The sequence below is a fragment of the Macaca fascicularis genome, chromosome 8 (genome assembly GCF_037993035.2).
Source record: "Macaca fascicularis isolate 582-1 chromosome 8, T2T-MFA8v1.1".
Lineage (NCBI taxonomy): Eukaryota > Metazoa > Chordata > Mammalia > Primates > Cercopithecidae > Macaca > Macaca fascicularis.
In genome coordinates this window covers 115,027,571-115,046,231 of record NC_088382.1, presented here as the reverse complement: position 1 = coordinate 115,046,231, position 18,661 = coordinate 115,027,571, and the positions used below count along the sequence as shown (strand labels likewise).

At 35.7% G+C, this 18,661-nt stretch overlaps 1 protein-coding gene across 12 annotated transcripts in view; it reads right to left on the bottom strand.

Annotated features, from left to right (window-relative positions):
• Nucleotides 1-18,661, bottom strand: part of ZFPM2 (zinc finger protein, FOG family member 2) — a 503,820-nt gene that overhangs the window by 387,121 nt on the left and 98,038 nt on the right. For 9 of the 12 annotated variants that reach the window (XM_073999280.1, XM_073999283.1, XM_005563905.5 and 6 more), the window contains exon 2: nt 15,224-15,382. The exons of the other annotated variants lie outside the window; for them this stretch is intronic. Coding sequence is in view for 2 of the 9 variants with exons in the window: in XM_005563905.5 (XP_005563962.2) it covers nt 15,224-15,382 (159 nt within the window). In the remaining 7 variants the exon portion in view is untranslated. The remainder of the gene's footprint in view (nt 1-15,223; nt 15,383-18,661) is intronic. 12 annotated transcript variants of the gene reach the window in all.

Sequence of the window (18,661 nt, the reverse complement as noted above, 5' to 3'; positions counted from 1 at the left end):
GGTCATAAAAGAGATGAAAAATGTGTGAGCTTCATACACTTATGGTTTTATCATCAGACAAGATAGCTTTGGTTAAAGGACTGTAACAGTCAAAAACAGAAAACTGAAGCTCATACTGAAGGGCGAGGACATTAAAGTTTAAGATTCAGTTTATGTTTGCTTTGCCTAATAGCCTCACAATATTGTCTAGCTTAAAACAATTGTTTGGTTATAGATTATCCAAACAGAAATGTCATGTTAAATTAACTCTATGTTACCAAATTATAGACACGATTCTAATCTCCAGGAACAAAAATAAAAACATGCAGCTGTCCCCTTTATGGCAATACCTAAAAAAAAAAAAAAAAAAAAAAAAAGCATTTCAACTGTTTGAAAAGAACAGATCCATTATGTCCATTATGTTTTTGGATTCCCATCCTGTTTTCTAACTCAGATCTCCCTTTGACTTACTACTTACATATAATAAAATGTAGAGTTTTGCTATCTTCTGGGTAGTTATATTCAGTATACAATTATTTTTTAAAAAGCATGTGACTTTTTTGTAACCTATTTGGGGCTTTCCTATCTGACAAAATATTATTTTGACAGTAGTTTCAGATTCCTTAATATGAAAGATTAAGCAGATCAAAAGACTAGAACCCACATTTATTTGGCTATACATTTGAGGAATGTAGATGAGGAAACAATCCTGAAACAGTTGATAACAGTGGTCCAGGGCTAACACTGTCATGCTGAGAAGAAACTCAATTTCTTCTTCTTTTTTTTTTTTTTTTTTGTACAGAGTCTCGCTCTGCCTCCCAGGCTGGAGTGCAGTGGCGCGATCTCAGCTCACTGCAAGCTCCGCCTCCCAGGTTCACGCCATTCTCCTGCCTCAGCCTCCGAAGTAGCTGGACCTACAGGTGCCCGCCACCACACCCGGCTAATTTTTTGTATTTTTAGTAGAGATGGGGTTTCACCATGTTAGCCAGGATGGTCTCGATCTCTGGACCTCGTGATCCACCCGCCTCGGCCTCCCAAAGTGCTGGGATTACAGGCGCGAGCCACCACGCCCAGCCTCAATTTCTATAGTTAATGCATGACTACTGTCATTTGTAGTGTATCATCATAGCTAGTAACGGGAAAATACTGAAAATACTAATGTTTATGTTTACCGACATCATGTAAAAGTCACAATTGAAGTACTGATAACTGAAGAAGAAAGAACAGTGAATTATTGAACACAGTACTGAATATTTATCCCTGCTATCAATATTATCCTCCATATGAAAAGAGTTTTACTCAAAGTTTAAGTTCATTGAAGATTTGATGCATAAGGGAAATTTCCACATGAGATAAAATAAGGCAAGTTTTAATCAGTATTGTCTTTTGATAATTTTATTCCTCATTATTTCTCTCAACGAGCACATGAAAGGGTGAGATACATAAGCAAGTGTGGGAAAACAAGGCATTCTATTATTTTTTTTTCTTTTGAAAGAGTCTTGCCAAAGCTGGAGAGCAGCAATGCAATCAGTTCACTGTAACCTTGGACTCTTGGGCCCAAGCAATCCTCCTGCCTCAGCCTCAGGTAGCTAGAACAAGAGGCCCAAGCCACCATGCCCACCTAATTATGTTTATGTTTTGTAGATATGAGTATCTCACTATGTTGCCCAGGCTGGTCTCAAACTCCTGGCCTCAAGTGATCCTCCTGCTGCAGCCTCCCAAAGTGCTGGGATTACAGGCCTGAGCTACTGCACCCAGTCCAACATTCTATTTTAAACAATGTTTCTAAAATTTATATTTCAAAGTTTATATTTAAATATTTTTTCTTATTATCCCTTCCTCTACCTTCCCTTCAAAAAGTCTCACTCTAACTAATGTCATTCCCATCAGAAGAAGATTCTAAATACCTACAGCATTTCTTGTTCCAAGAAGAGACACAGTAACACCTTATGGTCTCTAAATGAGGATATTCTGTACTATAACCCAATCATAATTATGTTGTTCTGCCAGTAAAAACCCATGATCTCTTCTGTTTGTCTGCCTCTGTGTTTATTTAAGAATATTATTCGTAAGCAAACACTCATTATCAAAGTGTTCCATTGTATTGTGAAATAGGACTTTAAGTCACACACTCAAAATGCAAAGGCCGGAGAAGCAGCCAATAGAGAATGCATATTCTAGGCCTAACAAAGGCATCGTTCCTTATCTGAATGCCCTTTATATAACACTAGTTCAAACACTCTAATGACGAATGACTCTCAGAACTCACAAATAAGGGCTAACATTTCTTTCTCCTAACAAATCCTGGTTTTTCCTCCCGCTTCATCACTGGAATTATCTTCCTCTTTCATTTTCTCTCTCTACTATGGCTTATGGAAAGCTCAGATTTGCAATTTCATATTTCAGCTTTCAGAATATTTATCTTCCTCTTTATGCTTCATCTCTACTATTTCCTGTCCTTAGCCTTATGATCATTGTCCTTCCTGGTCTCTCCGGTCCAACTCACACCCATCTCTATTGCTCTCCTTGCATGCTCACCAGGCTGGTGTCGCTCACGTGCTGTTCCCTCTACCTGAAACCTTATGATTTCTTTTTGCCTAGTTAATGCCTCCCCAACTTCTATTCCAGCTTAAGTGTCACATTCTTTTTTTTTTTTTTTTTTTTTTTTGAGACAGGGTCTTGCTCTATCACCCAGTCTGGACAGTGTTACGGTACTATCACGACTCACTGTGGCTTCAAACTCCCAGGCCCAAGCAACTCTTCTACCTCAGCCTCCCAAGCGCTGGGACCACAGGTATGTACCACCATGCCCCACCAGGTTTTCTATTTTTTATTCTTTATAGAGATGAGGTCTCCCTATGTTGACAACCTGGTGTCAAACTCCTGGGCTCAAGCAATCCTCCCACCTTGGCCTCCCAAAGTGCTGCAATTACAGGTGTGAGCCACCATGCCTGGCCAAGACATTTTCTCTGACCTTCCTCACTAGATCAAACCACCCTGCACCATTTGCATGATTATTTTATTAATGTCTGCCTCCTCACTATAAGGTAAATTCTACGATATCCAGGACCTTGCCTGTGTTTACTTACCACTGTATCCACAGCATGTCTCACATGTCTGACATAGCAGGTGTTCAATAAATACTGGATAAGCTAACACAGGAATGTTGAATGCACTGACTGCCATTATGCTTTCATTCATTAATTATTCTAATAACCAAGCAAAGCAAATAAAAGCTATGCATTTTACATAAACTGAAAACCCTCCATAGTAACATAATTTAGAGTTGGGCATAGACCACCTGACAACAAAACAGAGGCTTCTCTTTTAGCATGGACCATACCATAAAAATAAGTTGTGGGCCAGGTGTGGTGGTTCATGCCTGTAATCTCAGCACTTTGGGAAGCCCAGGTGGGCAGGTCACCTGAGGGCAGGAGTTTGACTAACATGATGAAACCCAGTATCTACTAAAAATACAAAAAAAAAAAAAAAAATTATACAGGCATGGTGGCGGGCACCTGTAGTCCCAGTCACTCAGGAGGCTGAGGCAGGAGAATCGCTTGAACTCAGGAGACAAGAGGTTGCACTGAGCCGAGATTGCACCATTGCACTCCAGCCTGAGTGACATCGCGAGACTCCATCTCAAAAAAAAGAAAAAAAAAGTTGTGGACAACGGGATGCAAGCCAAAGAGTCCTGTGGCCACTTCTGGGAACCTATTGTTACAGCTGCACCTAATCCTAACAGAGTTTCCACATCTCTGGGAAAAAAAAGAATATTCTAGGTCCCATCAGTCTCCTTCTAACTCAGATGCACATCTAGCTTCCAACACCAGAGATAGTCCCAAATTAGTTATCACAAGACGCATTCAGACTATTTTTACTAAAAGGTCTTCCAACAGCGTCTCCTCCCTTAGTGCCAGCAACAGGTTCTTGGCTGCTGGTGATAACACCAGAAAAACATAGATAGTACCCACAGCATTTTCCAGAGTTTCAGAAATGTAGACATTCTTTCCCTCTCTCTTCATTTTTTAGCATAGCACTTTCAAAATCAGGCTTTTCATGAGTATCTGTGGTCTCTTTAGGCAAAGGATAACTACCCTGTAATGATAATAGATTTGGAATTCAGGTATCTAATATAAATACAAACTCTTTTTGTGCATCTGTTTGGTTTTCCAACAAATTAGGAAGTTGAAAACAAACTTAACATTCTTGATCCTGGTTGTCTCCTTTGAAGATCACTAATACTTACAGGTACTAAAAGGGGTTGATTCAGGCTTGGTGGAAACCAAAGCTTATACAATTCAGGGGGCCTCCTCAAGAAAAAGAATTCAAAGTCCCACTTACAAAATTAGGTGCAGGGCCTTGTGAGGAATCTGTCCAAATGAGGAGTTCTGAAGTTTAAGCTTCATTAACCTCATAGTAACCACAGTAAAGGTCAGAACTATCTTTCTCAGATAAACGGTACTGCCCCAGTGCTCAGGTGTTCAGAAACCCCTGTCAAAGAAGCCTCAGAATTTCGAAGCAACACTTAATATTTATTTGAATTATCCGAGTTTCAGAATTGTCCCACACTGTTTTGAACTGTCCTAGGTTCATCATTTGATAGAAAAATAATTAAACAATTGTGAAATAAACTAAAAAGGAGAATGAATAGATCTAATATATTTGACAACATTAGGTGTGAAAATAAGATGCATACTACATACTTTTTCAAAATGCATTCCTTTTATTAGTAATTTGATATTTTTAGGGGCATCTTAAAAGTCACCCAACACAACTGCCAATATTGTAGATAAAACACATCTGAATTGGGTTTTCCTTAGCATATAAGCTACTTTTCCTGTCCATTTTTTTTGTATCATTTTGCATTTTTGTAGAATTGTTTCTCGTTAAAGATTATTGTATTTTGGTATTCCCTTTAGGAGTCAGCCACCAATACAGAATATAGGAGTACAGAATGCACAGATTAAATGAGGCAGATGCATGCTGGTGAATGGTTTCCACATTAGAATGATGCACATTACCATAAGGAAGCTTGGGAGTGAATGCATTGCTTCCTTAATCGGCCCAAGTTTAACACTATTCTACATATATATATATATTTATATATATTTCCTTGTCTATCTTGTGCACATGTTTTCTTTCCTTTCTTAGATCACTGTATCTTTAAGAAATGAGAAAATTATTTATGTAGTCATCTTTCTGCCTCTATACATGCAGGATCACATATGGTCACACATACATATCCATGCTTACGAGAAACAGGTAACATAGGTTCTCAGTATTGGTTAACTTGCCTGGGCCATAATTTGCATTGAAAAAAATTACAATTTACCTAAGACCTAAAATATACCATCTTGAGCTAATCATATAGCAACAATAGAAATTATATCAAATCGCATTGTTAAATACGTAGAAAGCAAAGTGTGTTATATATCTGTATGACAGATTTCCAGCTTGGTAAATTTATATCATTAAAAATAATCCTTAAAGAGACCTTCCTTTCTGTCAGAAAAAATATAATCACAGCCTACTGTCTGTGCAATTCCACTTTCCATCTCTGCTATGTGCTAAGACTTGTTAAGATACAGAGACTGTCAAGTTTCAGAACAGTTCCTTGTCTAATCTTTCTACTTCTCCAGATCTTTGATATAGAACCTGTTAGAATGCATTGCTTACTTTTCCAGTTCCTATGTTTATCTCACTTCCACTCTTACCATCTGTTGTACTGCATTTCCTTCAGAAAAGTGAAAAGTTTTCACAGTGCCCAGAGCTTTCCCTGCAAACAATGCCCTTTTCCCCTCTTCCTTCCTTCCTTTCTTCGTTTTTTATTTAGTCTTATTTTGTGTTGAGGTCAAACTATTTTAAAGAGTTCACTTTGCAAACATTTCTACAAGGCTGAAGTTCTTATCCAAATAGTTTTGATGGATTTGTAAACATTCCTGCCATTTATTACTGGCTTCTGCCCAAATACACACATTTTGGTGTGTCCTCACTCTTTTAAACTACCTGAAAGCAACATCATAAGAAACAGGCAGTGAGAACCTGTAGCTTATTGCATTTCTTTAAAACAAGGCAATATAATTTTCAGTTAGTATAATGAGACTAACGTGCTTTCAATATAGCCCCTTATCAAAATCCCAACTCCACTTATTGCAAAATGGTTTATATTGACAGAGTCTTTCAAGAAGTACCAAAAGATAGAAATATTTTAAGAACATCCCTAATTCACTTAGGTTAGCCTTTTTCTTTATTTGGTTTTGTAAACACCCTTATTTTTGACTGACACATCCTGTACAATTAGTGTTTAATAGAAAATGCCCAGTAAAAATACCTTGAAAAAGTGAGCTTTATACTTCATATATCCAACCTTCTTCAGATGTTTTCCTCTCCCTCCTTCTACAAGAGTTATATAACAGTGGACATCAGGAAGCAAAATTAGTTCTCTATTTTTATTAAGCACCAGTAATGCAAGTTTTCATTCTGTGTTAGTCTTTAGTAGTTTTGTTGACTTTGGCCAAGTTGCTGAGCCTGTGGAAGTCACAGGTGAAAACAGCATCTACCGTGTAGGACAGTAAGTTGATTAGAGATGATACATATACAGGAAGATGTCTGACTTTCAGGAGCAGTCAGCAAATGAACGTTGTTATTACCATTATTAAGATTATTATAATTGGCACATAGCCCTAATGCCAATCTCTGGAATCTCACTGAATGACAAAAAAAAAAGAAGCTGAAACAGCAATCTGCATCCTTTATCAGTATTTACTTTATTGGTGCAACACATTCAGTTATTTTTACTTGACCTTTTAAGAACAACAAAAAAGTGGCTGAGTTTATTACTATAATTAAATTCATTGCACCAATTCATTGCACCACAGCTTTCTACATTTCCCATTACACAGTCTATGTTTAGGCCTACCAGAGATAAAGATATCCCATCAGGTAATAGATGGACAAATGCTTTAATATTGCCTGTTGCTTCTCAAATGATAACAAAAGCATTGTGAGAAATTTTACCTACTAATAAGAAAATCTACATTTATGTGAGAAGATTAAGAGCTTTTTATCAAGTTTAATACGCCTCAAAAATACCTTTAGCAGACTGCACAGTTGAGATCTGTTGGTCAGCTCACAGAAAGAACAACGAATTTAGTTTGTCATATGCTAAACAGTAGTACATATTATCATATGTTACTCACATAAATGACCATGGGTCATTTCAAACATTGTATAAAAATTAATCACTTTAATTTGGTTGCAATTATGATGATATATCTGAAATGAGAGATGAGGTAAGTAGACAAAGCTTTATCTGACCCTTACACAGAACACTGAGTCATGAAGCAAATTTTTATACCTTCAGATTCCATCAAAACCAAGAAAGTGTTTACTCTTATAAGAACAGAGTTCCTTCACATGCTCTCCCATTTTTCCAACAATTGTGGTTTTTTAAAAAATCAGTCTCATTCCTAGCAAAAACTATGTTTTGGGACTTTTAAGATGGCTCTAAAAGAGTGATACCACAATGTCATAAGGTATAAATTTTTTCAATCTTATGAGATAAAAGCACTTATAGGACACTAATTTTTTTTTTTTTTTTTTTTGAGATGGAGTCTCACTCTGTCACCCAGGCTGGAGTGCAATGGCGCGATCTCGGCTCACGGCAACCTCCACTTCCCGTGTTCAAGCGATTCTCCTGCCTCAACTTCCCGAGTAGCTGGGACTACAGGCACACACCACTGTGTCCAGCTAATTTTTGCATTTTTAGAGACGGGGTTTCACCATGTTGGCCAGGCTGGTCTTGAATTCCTGACCTCGTGATCTGCTAGCCTTGGCCTCCCAAAGTGCTGGGATTACAGGGTGAGCCACTACCTGGCCTATAGGACACTATTAACCTCTATGTTTACATTCTAAAAAGTATTACTTCTCATTTTGCATTGCTAGATGATTTACCTAAGAAAAAGTTAACGATTTTAAAATAAATTTCAGGAAAAAGAAGTACTGAATCCAGGAAAACAGAGGTTCTGCCAAGGAACAATAATGTCATGTGGAGGGAGGGGGAGATGGCGGAGAAGGGAAGGGAGGTTCCTGCCAAGCAAAGCTGGGGGCTGTTCAATCAGCCCTATCAGTGCTCCATCAGTGTCTCCACTCCAGCCAAATCCAGAGAAAACAAGGAGTCAAAGATTCAGGTCAATAAGCTTATAGGCGATTTGCACAAACAGTTCCTCCAGCAAGGTAAAAAACAAAGTCATATTGGCTTTTCTTTTTTATTCTTTCTCTTTGAACTCCCTGGTCCAAACACACCCTGGAAATGTCAATGTTATATGCAAGAATTTAAAGAGCTGAGCTTCTTAATCCCGTTAAGAAAAAAGGAAAAAAGTTGCCTGTAAAGGTCCCCTTCCTTACTGAACTCAAAGTGATTATGGCAGAGCTGTCTTATGCAGATTCTGATTCCAGTTACTCAAGCATCAGAGGAGACAAAAACATGTCATTAAAGGCATAACCAAGGAGGAAAGAAAGCATGTTCATTGAAAGGTTTATAAAATATAGCGAAATAGACTTTCTGAACTAAAAATAATAATAAAATGAACAGAAGAAACGAGGAAACAAAATACCATGATGTTTGACATGGGATCAAATGAAAAACAACGGTTACTACTCCCACAACCAAAACTGCATAAATATACAGTTTTAAAAAAATTCTTTTCGTTAAGACTCTAGATAAACTTTTGTTGCTTTACCTTAACTTTCAGGCACCAGGGGCAGGGAGGGATTAATGCCAATAACCTCAACTTAGATTTGTTACAAGTAACAAGGAGGAATATGGCTTTTCCTCTGTTATTTCTTAATCTTTAAACAAAGCCACAAAACTACAGGAACCAACAGAAAGAAAGGAGGATGGGAGGAGGGGGGAACATTTCAATGAGCCTGGCAGCCTATTGGCAGAAGAAGTTGAGTACAATGACGAAACTGGTTCTACTTCTCTGCCCCTCGATCTTTCTAATTCAAGAATGTGGAAAGACAGAAAACACAAGCCCAACTCTGCTATTGTGGAAGGGAACAAACTGACTCATATCATCCTCAAACACCCCCAAACTGCTGTTCTGGAAACCACATTAATGAGCTACAGATGGAGTCTCATCAAGTCCTTGGCTACAGGGATAATTCTGATTGGGGTTATCTGTATCCCCTGACAGCTTTCCCATTTTACCTGTTTCAATTTCCTGCTTAACCTTTCCTTTCTGCAGGCCTTTCTTCTCCAGGCGTATACACACTGTGTCGTGGCCATGTCTCGTCTCCCAGTCTTACCTCAACTCTCTTCTGTGGCTCACACACTATAGTTTCTTTCCACCGTTCTGTTCCCGAAGGCTTCCATAGTGGTTGGAATCCAACAGATTCCAAGAGCAGCAAGTTCTACAGGTGTGACAGTGCCTCTTCTGCTCCCCAGCTCTCTGCTGTCCTCTTCTGGCTTCCTGTAACACTAACCTCACAGGTACTACAGACTTGACTCAGTACAGGAAGCTCATTCCTTTCCCTCAAGTCTCCAATCAAAGTTCACCTTCCCCATCACTCTATGAAATAGCATGTGTGTGCACCCTATTTCACCCTACCAACTTTGCCTGTTTTATTTTTCCTCATGTTCCCCTATCTCACCTAACATTATAAAAAGTGATTCAATTGTTTATTGCCTCTCTCTCTCCTCCTGAGAGTGGGGATTGACTTTTGTCTAAAGCTGTATCCCAGCTCTGAGAAGAAGGTCTGGCAAAAAGCAGATGCTTACTTAATATACGGGTTGAGTTGTGCTGAATTTGATCTAGTGAACATAAGTGAAAGTTTCTGACAGTCCTACTAAGTATCTGATCTGTTTGCTTTTGATTGGTATTAATTACTTCTGGGGCTAACACTAAATCCAAGTCTGAATAACCCAGGTTTTTATTCTATTTTCTTTAGTATGCTTTACATTTTTTATGTTAAAGAATCTTTAAAATAACCTTTGTTTTCTGCACACAATGTGGACTCTTTTTGAATGCAGTGAGAATTTCCACTGTTACACCATGTATCTTTCCTTACTTTATGTATTTCCATCATGACCCCTCCTTTTAGCCCTAATATTTCCAAATTGAAGAGAGCTAATTTCAGTTCATTTTTCTAGGGCATTAACTACACCCAAGTATGTCTCTGACCATTCTCCATATCTAGATGCAAGGATGAGGCATAAAGATTTTTCGTCTTCCCAAAGCAACATTGATAGCATCATTTTCCATTCTGGCCTTTGTTTTAAAATCATAACATCCGTCAACAATTTGTAAGGACCCTCTTTAACTTTCCTGGATAATCATTGTAGATAATTCAAAGTTCACGTACATGTAGTTTCTTTGGGGTTATCTTGTTGTTCGTAATTCAATAGGTTTTGGGGGAACAGGTGGTTTTTGGTTACATGAATAAATTCTTCAGTGGTGATTTCTGAGATTTTGGCGCACCCCTCACTTGAGCAGTGCACACTGTTCCCAGTGTGTAGTCTTTTATCCCTCACCCCCCTCACCTGAGTTATCTTTTTTTAATAGCACTACATTCTACTAGCATCCAGTGACACTGACCTGATTCTTCATGTTCACATATTTTGTGACATTCTCCTGGAATTTATCCCAAAACATGTTTATTTCACTTTACAATTATTAATTAGAACCGCTCCATGCCAACCCCACTCTGAAACTCACTGTCTTTGAGTTTACCCAAGAATTGCTCATATATAGGTGTTCCCACCTGCCAATAGTGACATAACTAAACTCCCAAGGTTGCTTTCCAGACCACATATATTTCAGTTCATATTGATTTGCTTAGTTCTACAAATACATTGATGTACTTCCATGTTAGGGCACATAAACCAGAAGAAAGGCAGAAAAAATAACTGAATCAAAAAATTCAGTACCACAGGAAATATATAGCACTTATGGACTGAGTCTTGATGTCTTCATCATTTATAAATTCAAGGAAATAATCTTGCTTGTTTCCTTCCTCCCAGAGATACTGTAAGGCAAGATGCCACGTAATCTAAACTCATAAACAAAAGAAGACAATGTAAATTGAAAGCATTGCTTTATATTTTGCTAAAATGTTTAAAATCTAAAAGTATCAAAGTAAATTTCAAGTAGCATCTTTTTATAAACATAGTTCTTTTCATTTCTTTGAAATGAAAAATTGGAACATGAAATATGCAACTAATCCAAAATAAAAAGTGACACAGGAAATGCCAATAGAATTGCCAGGTTCAAATTTTAAGCATGCAACTATAACAAGGTTATCTCTGAGATGGATTTATATAATTAAGAATTTTATACATTAACTTTAACATAAAATTCTGACCAACAATCTTGGACATTTCTGTGGAATCTTACATTATACAAGTGATTTGGGTTTTATGTAATCACATGGTTTATAATGACTAGAAAGTTTACTAATATTAGTAAACGCAACTTTGAGACTTGTAGAAAAACTTGCCCTTCAACAAGAACACAGATAATATCAGTGTGGAACTGAGAAAAGTATTACAATAATAAGAGCCATTGAAGAACTATAATTTTAGTTAATCACTGAAAATATCCTGTATAATATAGATGCTCAATTTCAAAAGGAAGTAGAAACTTCATGATAAGCTGTCTTCAGAAATGTACAGAGTTTTTCTTTTTCTTTAAAAAAGTTATGATAACATATGATTGGTTTTATAACAAAATCCAGTTGCTAAAATATGACGAAAAATATGTAGTAACTCTATGTGTATCCTCAGTATGCTCCCCTGATAATGTGTCAAAATATCTTGTTTAGAGAACTCAGACCTTCTGGCCACATTTTTTGATCTGAACTTTCAAGCTATCCTTTGTTTAACAGAAAAAAAACATTCAATGTACAAAATCTTTATGCTTGGGACCCACATAAGTAAGTAGGTCACGGGTAAATTTTGATCATGGGTAGCCTTTAGACCAAGAAACTTTCCAAATAATCCAATTCCTTTTCTAGTAAATATCAACAATTTTTAAATTGTCATAAATGATTTAAACCATGTGCAAAAAGTATGTTTCATTAATGAACCCAAGATATTATTATTATTATTATTATTATTACTATTACTATTATTATTTTCTTTTTGAGATGGAGTCTTGCTCTGTCACCCAGGCAGGCGTGCAGTGGCTCAATCTCGGCTGTCTGTAACCTCCACTGCCTCCCGGGTTCAAGCAATTCTCCCTGCCTCAGCCTCCCGAGTGGCTGGGACTACAGGCACCACCACCACACCCGGTTAATTTTTGTATTTTTAGTAGAGATGGGGTTTTGCCACAGTGGCCAGGATGGTCTCAAACTCCTGACCTCAGGTGATGCTCCCGCCTCAGCCTCCCAAAGTGCTGGGATTACAGGCGTCAGCCATCGTGCCCGGCCTAAAAATATTTTTCTTCAGAGGAATATGTCTTATTTGCTTTTCCAGTAATGACACTGGCATTGTTAACCATTTAAATACTTCTAGTATTTTTTTTTTTTTTGAGATGGAGTCTTGCTCCTGTCACACAGGCTGGAGTGTGGTGGCACGATCTTAGCTCACTGCAACCTCCGCCTTCTGGGTTCAAGCAATTCTCCTGTCTCAGCCTCCCAAGTAGCTGGGATTATAGGCGTGCGCCACCACACCCGGCTAATTTTCGTATTTTTAGCAGAGATGGGGTTTTGCCATGTTGGCCAGGCTGGTCTCAAACTCCTGATTTTAGATGATCCACCTGCCTTGGCCTCCCAAAGTGCTAGGATTACAGGCGTGAGTCACCGACCTGGTCACTTCTACTCTTTTAATTGCTAATCTGTCCTCTTCCTCACAATTGGCAATAAAATATAATTATGTGTCACTGAGAAAAATTGAGAATTTCAACAGAAAGATTAGTTTCTAATTTTCCAGAGAGAAAATATTCTCTTTCCATTGTAGCTAATCAACTTAAGTGAAGAATTGATAGCATTCCTTGCATGACCTCAAGGGATGAAAAATCTATCAAAGAGTTGTCTTTCCTTTGTACCAGTTCCAACTGACTTCAGTGGGAATTCCCTGGTCATACATTCTGTGAGAGTAAAATAATGAAATTATTTTCCTATCAATAGTAATATTGCTATTTATCCTGACAAATATCATGTGAAAATAAGAATTATTATTCCCACCCATTATGACCTTCTACTTTCAAACTAAACATTACAGAATTATCTTATAATACATGTAGGTTATATATTATTTAATATGGTCTCTATATCATATACTAAGTATTATTTTACATACATCTGACATTAAACATTTTTCCAACTGTTTATAAAATAATTAATAATAATATCTACTGAATCCTGTTCAGAACAATTGTAATTTAATGTTTTTTCTTAGTTCCTAAAGGCCTGTCATTATTTTTCATGAGTCAGGACTCTGGTTAGTACAGCTGGAGTGACTGTCCTAAGACCACAGTTACATCATCATGTAAGCATTTGCCATAAATCTATTTTCTCCCAGGAAATTACTACCTTAAAACTTGGAGTTCTTTACTCTTTTATTAAACATAGCCCTTAACCAGAGATCCTCCCAAAATTTGCAATTCATACAGTAATACCTATCATACTGCCTTCCTGGATGAATTAAATTGACAAAAGGTATGAATCCATACATTAACTCTTTTATCCACCTTCTAACTCTCAGCTCCTCTCTTTATTGCAATATCGCAACATAAGGTAGGTCTTCTACAATGCACAAAAGGATATATTTCCTAACAAGAAAAAAAATTGAGATGTCTTCAAACATAAATTTAAAAAATATCCATCTCCAGCCAGCTTAGATTTATGTAGCCATAGCTACATATCATCAATAAATGGTTCTAGCAACTAAGGAAAATATTAATTTGGCTTGAAATCTGAGTCAACACTAGGAAAAAAAGCCTATTTTGTTCATACTTTTCTCATTTTCAATTAAAAATCTCTGATGTAGGAGACAAGGACCATGCTACAAGTCATCTTGAGGTCTACATGATTAAGGAGATTTTTTTGAATTTCAGTGTGTCCAGGTTCCACTCTGTTTCCACAGTTTTAGGGCCTGGGGTTCTACTGACGACAGGGATGGGAGCTGACTGACATCTTTTGTTTCTGACATTTTTTGTTGACACCATCAACAAGAGAAAATGATACTGGAACTTTTAATGATTAAATACATACATGGCCACCAAGATACGCGAATTGACATTTTTTTGAGAAGCTACAATGGCATTCTTGATTTGAGACTATGAAGTCTGATTAACATATTCAAACACACACACAAACAAAAAGTCCACTTTATTATATTTATCTGCCTAAGAAACAAACATGTCTGAATAAAAATGGTGCATACACAAACACAGACATACAGAAACAGACATACACTTCCAGTCAAGCCCTCTGCAAAAGCAGCTGTTCTAAACCAAGGAAGTGATCCAAGCATTTGTGAAAACTGTACATTGGTGCAGGAGGAGATAAAAGACTTGCAAAACAATCAAATAAAAATAAATATATAAGAATCATGAGAAACCTTAAACTGACTTATGAAAAAAGTAAACAAATGAGTATATATGCTCCATGAGAACTAAGTCACTGGCAAGGCCATCTGGCTCCAAGTCATGGCTGGAAATAAGTTGCGATATGTCTCAAGTGCTTCTTGGATTATATTGTTAATGTGTCAAAAAAGTATCTAGAATGGAGAAAGAATGTGTATTTTTTTATTTGACAATATCCCCAAAGCACCATCCTCACTGTTGAAAGTCAACATTAAACACCTAAAGCATTCGGTTTTCAAAAGGAATGAGCTGGAACCTTAGTTGAGAACTCTCTGCCTCATTCAGTGCTAATATTTAATGCCTAATTTAGTGCCTTGCAAACAATTAACATTCAATAAATTCTTGTTGAAAGAATGAATGAATAAATGATCAACATTAAATATATTACAGTTAATTGGCCAATAACATGAAGAATGTGCATAGTTAATTGGCCAATCAACATGAAAATATTTGTTTCAATAGAAAAAATTACTGGTTATTAGAGTGGAGTTACTCGTGTCCCTCGAAATAAAATTTTATGTTTAAAAAAATCTGTACTTGTTTTCAGACGGTTGAATTATCTGTCAGCACTTTGAGCACTATTATGCATTTTTTAAAACATTACAAAATCATTTAAGTGGACTCACATATTACATCGAACCATCAACAATTACCTTTGTTACAAAAGTATTCCACTTCTTCACAGCTCAGATTTTCAGGCCCAAATTCTGTGGAAAAGCTTTCCTCCAATGGAAAGTCTCCTTTGGAGATGATGTCTGTTTCCTCTGATGGACATTCTTCTTCCTCATCTTCAATGGCATCTTCAAGCGGCCCTTGAAAAAGAATCAGGGACACTGTACCAAAAATATCCAAGGAAGACAGTGAAATAAAATCCTTAAATAGAGCCTTTTTTTTGTTACAGTGGTGAGAAAAATAATATACTCTAAGCAGTACCACCAAGGGGACTCACACAAGATAATGCTACATCTGTATAGACAAGGAACAATGACCTATGATGAAAGATCCAAGGAAACCAGTGTCAGAAGTTATAACATAGAAAGCAACCTGCATCTCCATTGCTTCCCCACCCCCAACCTCAAGCCCCAAACTTATTTTTTTGATTCCCTCTTTAAGAGCAAAACTGTGCACTTTATGTTCATTTGTTAGAATTAACTGCCTGGTAAAGCGTACAAGTCTCTTTTACACTGTTGTACAATTTTACCTGAGATTTTAATAAAGATTTAAAGTAATTGAATGCATTTTAATTGAACTGAGATTTTAATAAAGTCTATACTTTTAAAAATCCATCTTAAGAGTGGATTCTGAGAAAAGATTTCATTATATGTGTTTGAGGCTTGAAGAAAAATTACATATTTCTCTCCCTGATGAAAGCATAACCCTATTCATAATTAATTGAATTTTTTCTGAAATGAAAAGTGGTTTTCTAATGAAAAAATGTAATTTGTATTTATGTGATACTTTTTCAGTAATAAAAATACAACTCCCTTGGAGAGAATGAGAGTGAGGGGCGCTACATTAATGGACCTATTTTATTGAAAGGAAAGGGAGGGCTGGAGTTGTTCAGACCGATCTGAAGTGGACTACATGGGAATACCACTGGGCTGATTGTGAATTTCTGGCTGCCTCTAAAGAATCGAAGTAACCAACTCATTTTAATAAGTAGAAACTGCATTTGCTCCCAAAGAAGTGATGTGGCATTTTATCCAAAGAACACAATTATGGTAATTTGTACTAATTGTCACTCATGGCAGCAGTCTCATCAGACAGGCTAAATACTCAAAGGCTCAGGCAGCCTCTCACTCTCACTTTTTAGATATGTGCTAGGAAATTTCCAGGGCCTAAGGAGCAATCTTATAAATAATTTAAAATGGTACATATACTACAATTTTTATATCTATGTACATAAATAGAAATAAGTATTGTATCTAGTGTTTCCCCAAAAAGTAATTGTCAAAGGATTCAATTAATATGACATTTTGGCCTAGACAAAATAATCGGATGGGTTTAAATGAAGGGACATCCAACTGAAAATTTCTTACAGAGTCTCTTTGTCCTTTAAAAAATGTGTTTTACCCTTCATTCTTCAAAAGAGCAAATGTCAAGAAAAAAAGGATGCCCTAATTCTACTCTGGTCATATTGTGTTTTATTATACATTCTGTGTGCTCAAGGTAGAGGGTTAAAAGAACCATGGATTTTGTTTCTGCACCAACCACATTCAAAAGTCATGCATCTCATATTAGATTTTATCTTATTAACTGTTTCAAGTTTAAAATGTATAATCTTTCACCTTTTAGAACAATTATGTCAAAGAGCAAGACAAGCAAAGATATATAAAATAGTAATAATGTAAAATATTGCAACCTTTAAATCATTTATTTGATAATTTCAAGAGATAAGTTCAATTATTAATGCTAAGTCTAATGAGAACTTAGCATTAATAGATTACATGATTTCATTTATGTATTTCATTTTGTATATATACCATAATACATCCATGTAACAAATTTGTTGTTATAATTAATAGAATATTTTTTTTTCAAAAAATGTAATTATAACAACAAATTTGATCAAAAGAAGACATGAGCTACATCATTTGTTTCATGTAAGAGTTTCAAAGCACTTTCTATTTTTTTATTTGTATAATTTAAGGGGTACAAGTGCAGTGTTGTTACATGGATGTATTATGGTATATATACAAAATGAAATACTATTCAAAGCACTTTTTTACATGATCTTTAAAATAATCCAGTGAAGTAAGTATGAGAATTATGACTATTTTTATTTTGCAGATTTGAAAAATGAAGTTCAGGAGGTTAGTTAACTAGAATAAGGTTTCCAACTGACAAGTGAAAAAGTTAATGTGAAAATTTAAGATTATTATTATTTTTTGAGAAAGGGTCTGGCTCAGTTGCCCAGGCTGGCATACAGAGGTGCAATCACAGCTTGCTGCAGTTTCAAATTCCTGGGCTTAAGTGACTCTCCCACCTCAGCCTCTGGAGAAGCTGGGACTACAGGCATGAGCCAAGAGATTTTAAAAATACTTTTAATTAATATACTACTATGTAAACCAGTCTTTGGTAGTTATAAATGCATTGCTTCAGAAACAACTTTAAAACATAGGTAACTTAAAAAATGGTTAATTCCTATTAACATAATTATTTATTCATAGATGCTTAATGATCTCATCTTTAAAAATTGAAAACTCTCTTGTTGCTCTTCTCAAATTACTGAAAGTCAACCAAAATACTAGACCCCTCCCCAAAGTCAGAAAGATAGTCTTATAGACTTATCAAAAATAAAATAATTACTATTATTTTTATTTACATAATTTATACTCACACTACATCAATATGTAAAGTAACTTTTAATATCAGTTTTAACAGAAATTACAATATATATTTCTTTTGAAATATATGCTTCTTTTGGAATATATGCTCTGAGTTTTACTAATGAAAAGTAAAGCTCTAACAGATATTTTCATATATAAAATATGAAAAATAGAAAAAGAAATTCTTTTTTTTCTGGATGCTCTTCAATTATAAAAGCCCATATATAATAAAAAGAATGTATACATATTATACATGTTTAAGTAACAGTAATATATATGCTTTCCTTTTACAAAATGAAATTCTAGGCATACATACTTTTTTAGAAGAGGATTTACTAAGAATGATATGTAATGAATAATTATTTACAATATTCAATGACAAATTGGCTTCGATAATATGACATCAATTTAAATTTAATCACTGTATTAAAAATATATTGAAATGCTCATGGGAAAATTTGAAAGAAAAATGTACACACAAAGCATTTATTTATTTTTAAATCTCAAAGTCATGTTACAGTAATTTTATATATACACAGATACATATGTATATTTATATATATATAATCTTTTATGTATCAAAGTTTTTGATAAGATCTTAGTACTATATATTTCAGGGTTGTTTTATTTTACATGTTGGCTCTTCCTTTGCAATTCCAAGCATGGAATTAAAAAGAAGCACCTACATGTTTAAAAATGAATTATCAAAATTCAAATAAAAGGTGAAAAATCACTAAGCTCATTTGTTCCAAATTTTTTGAA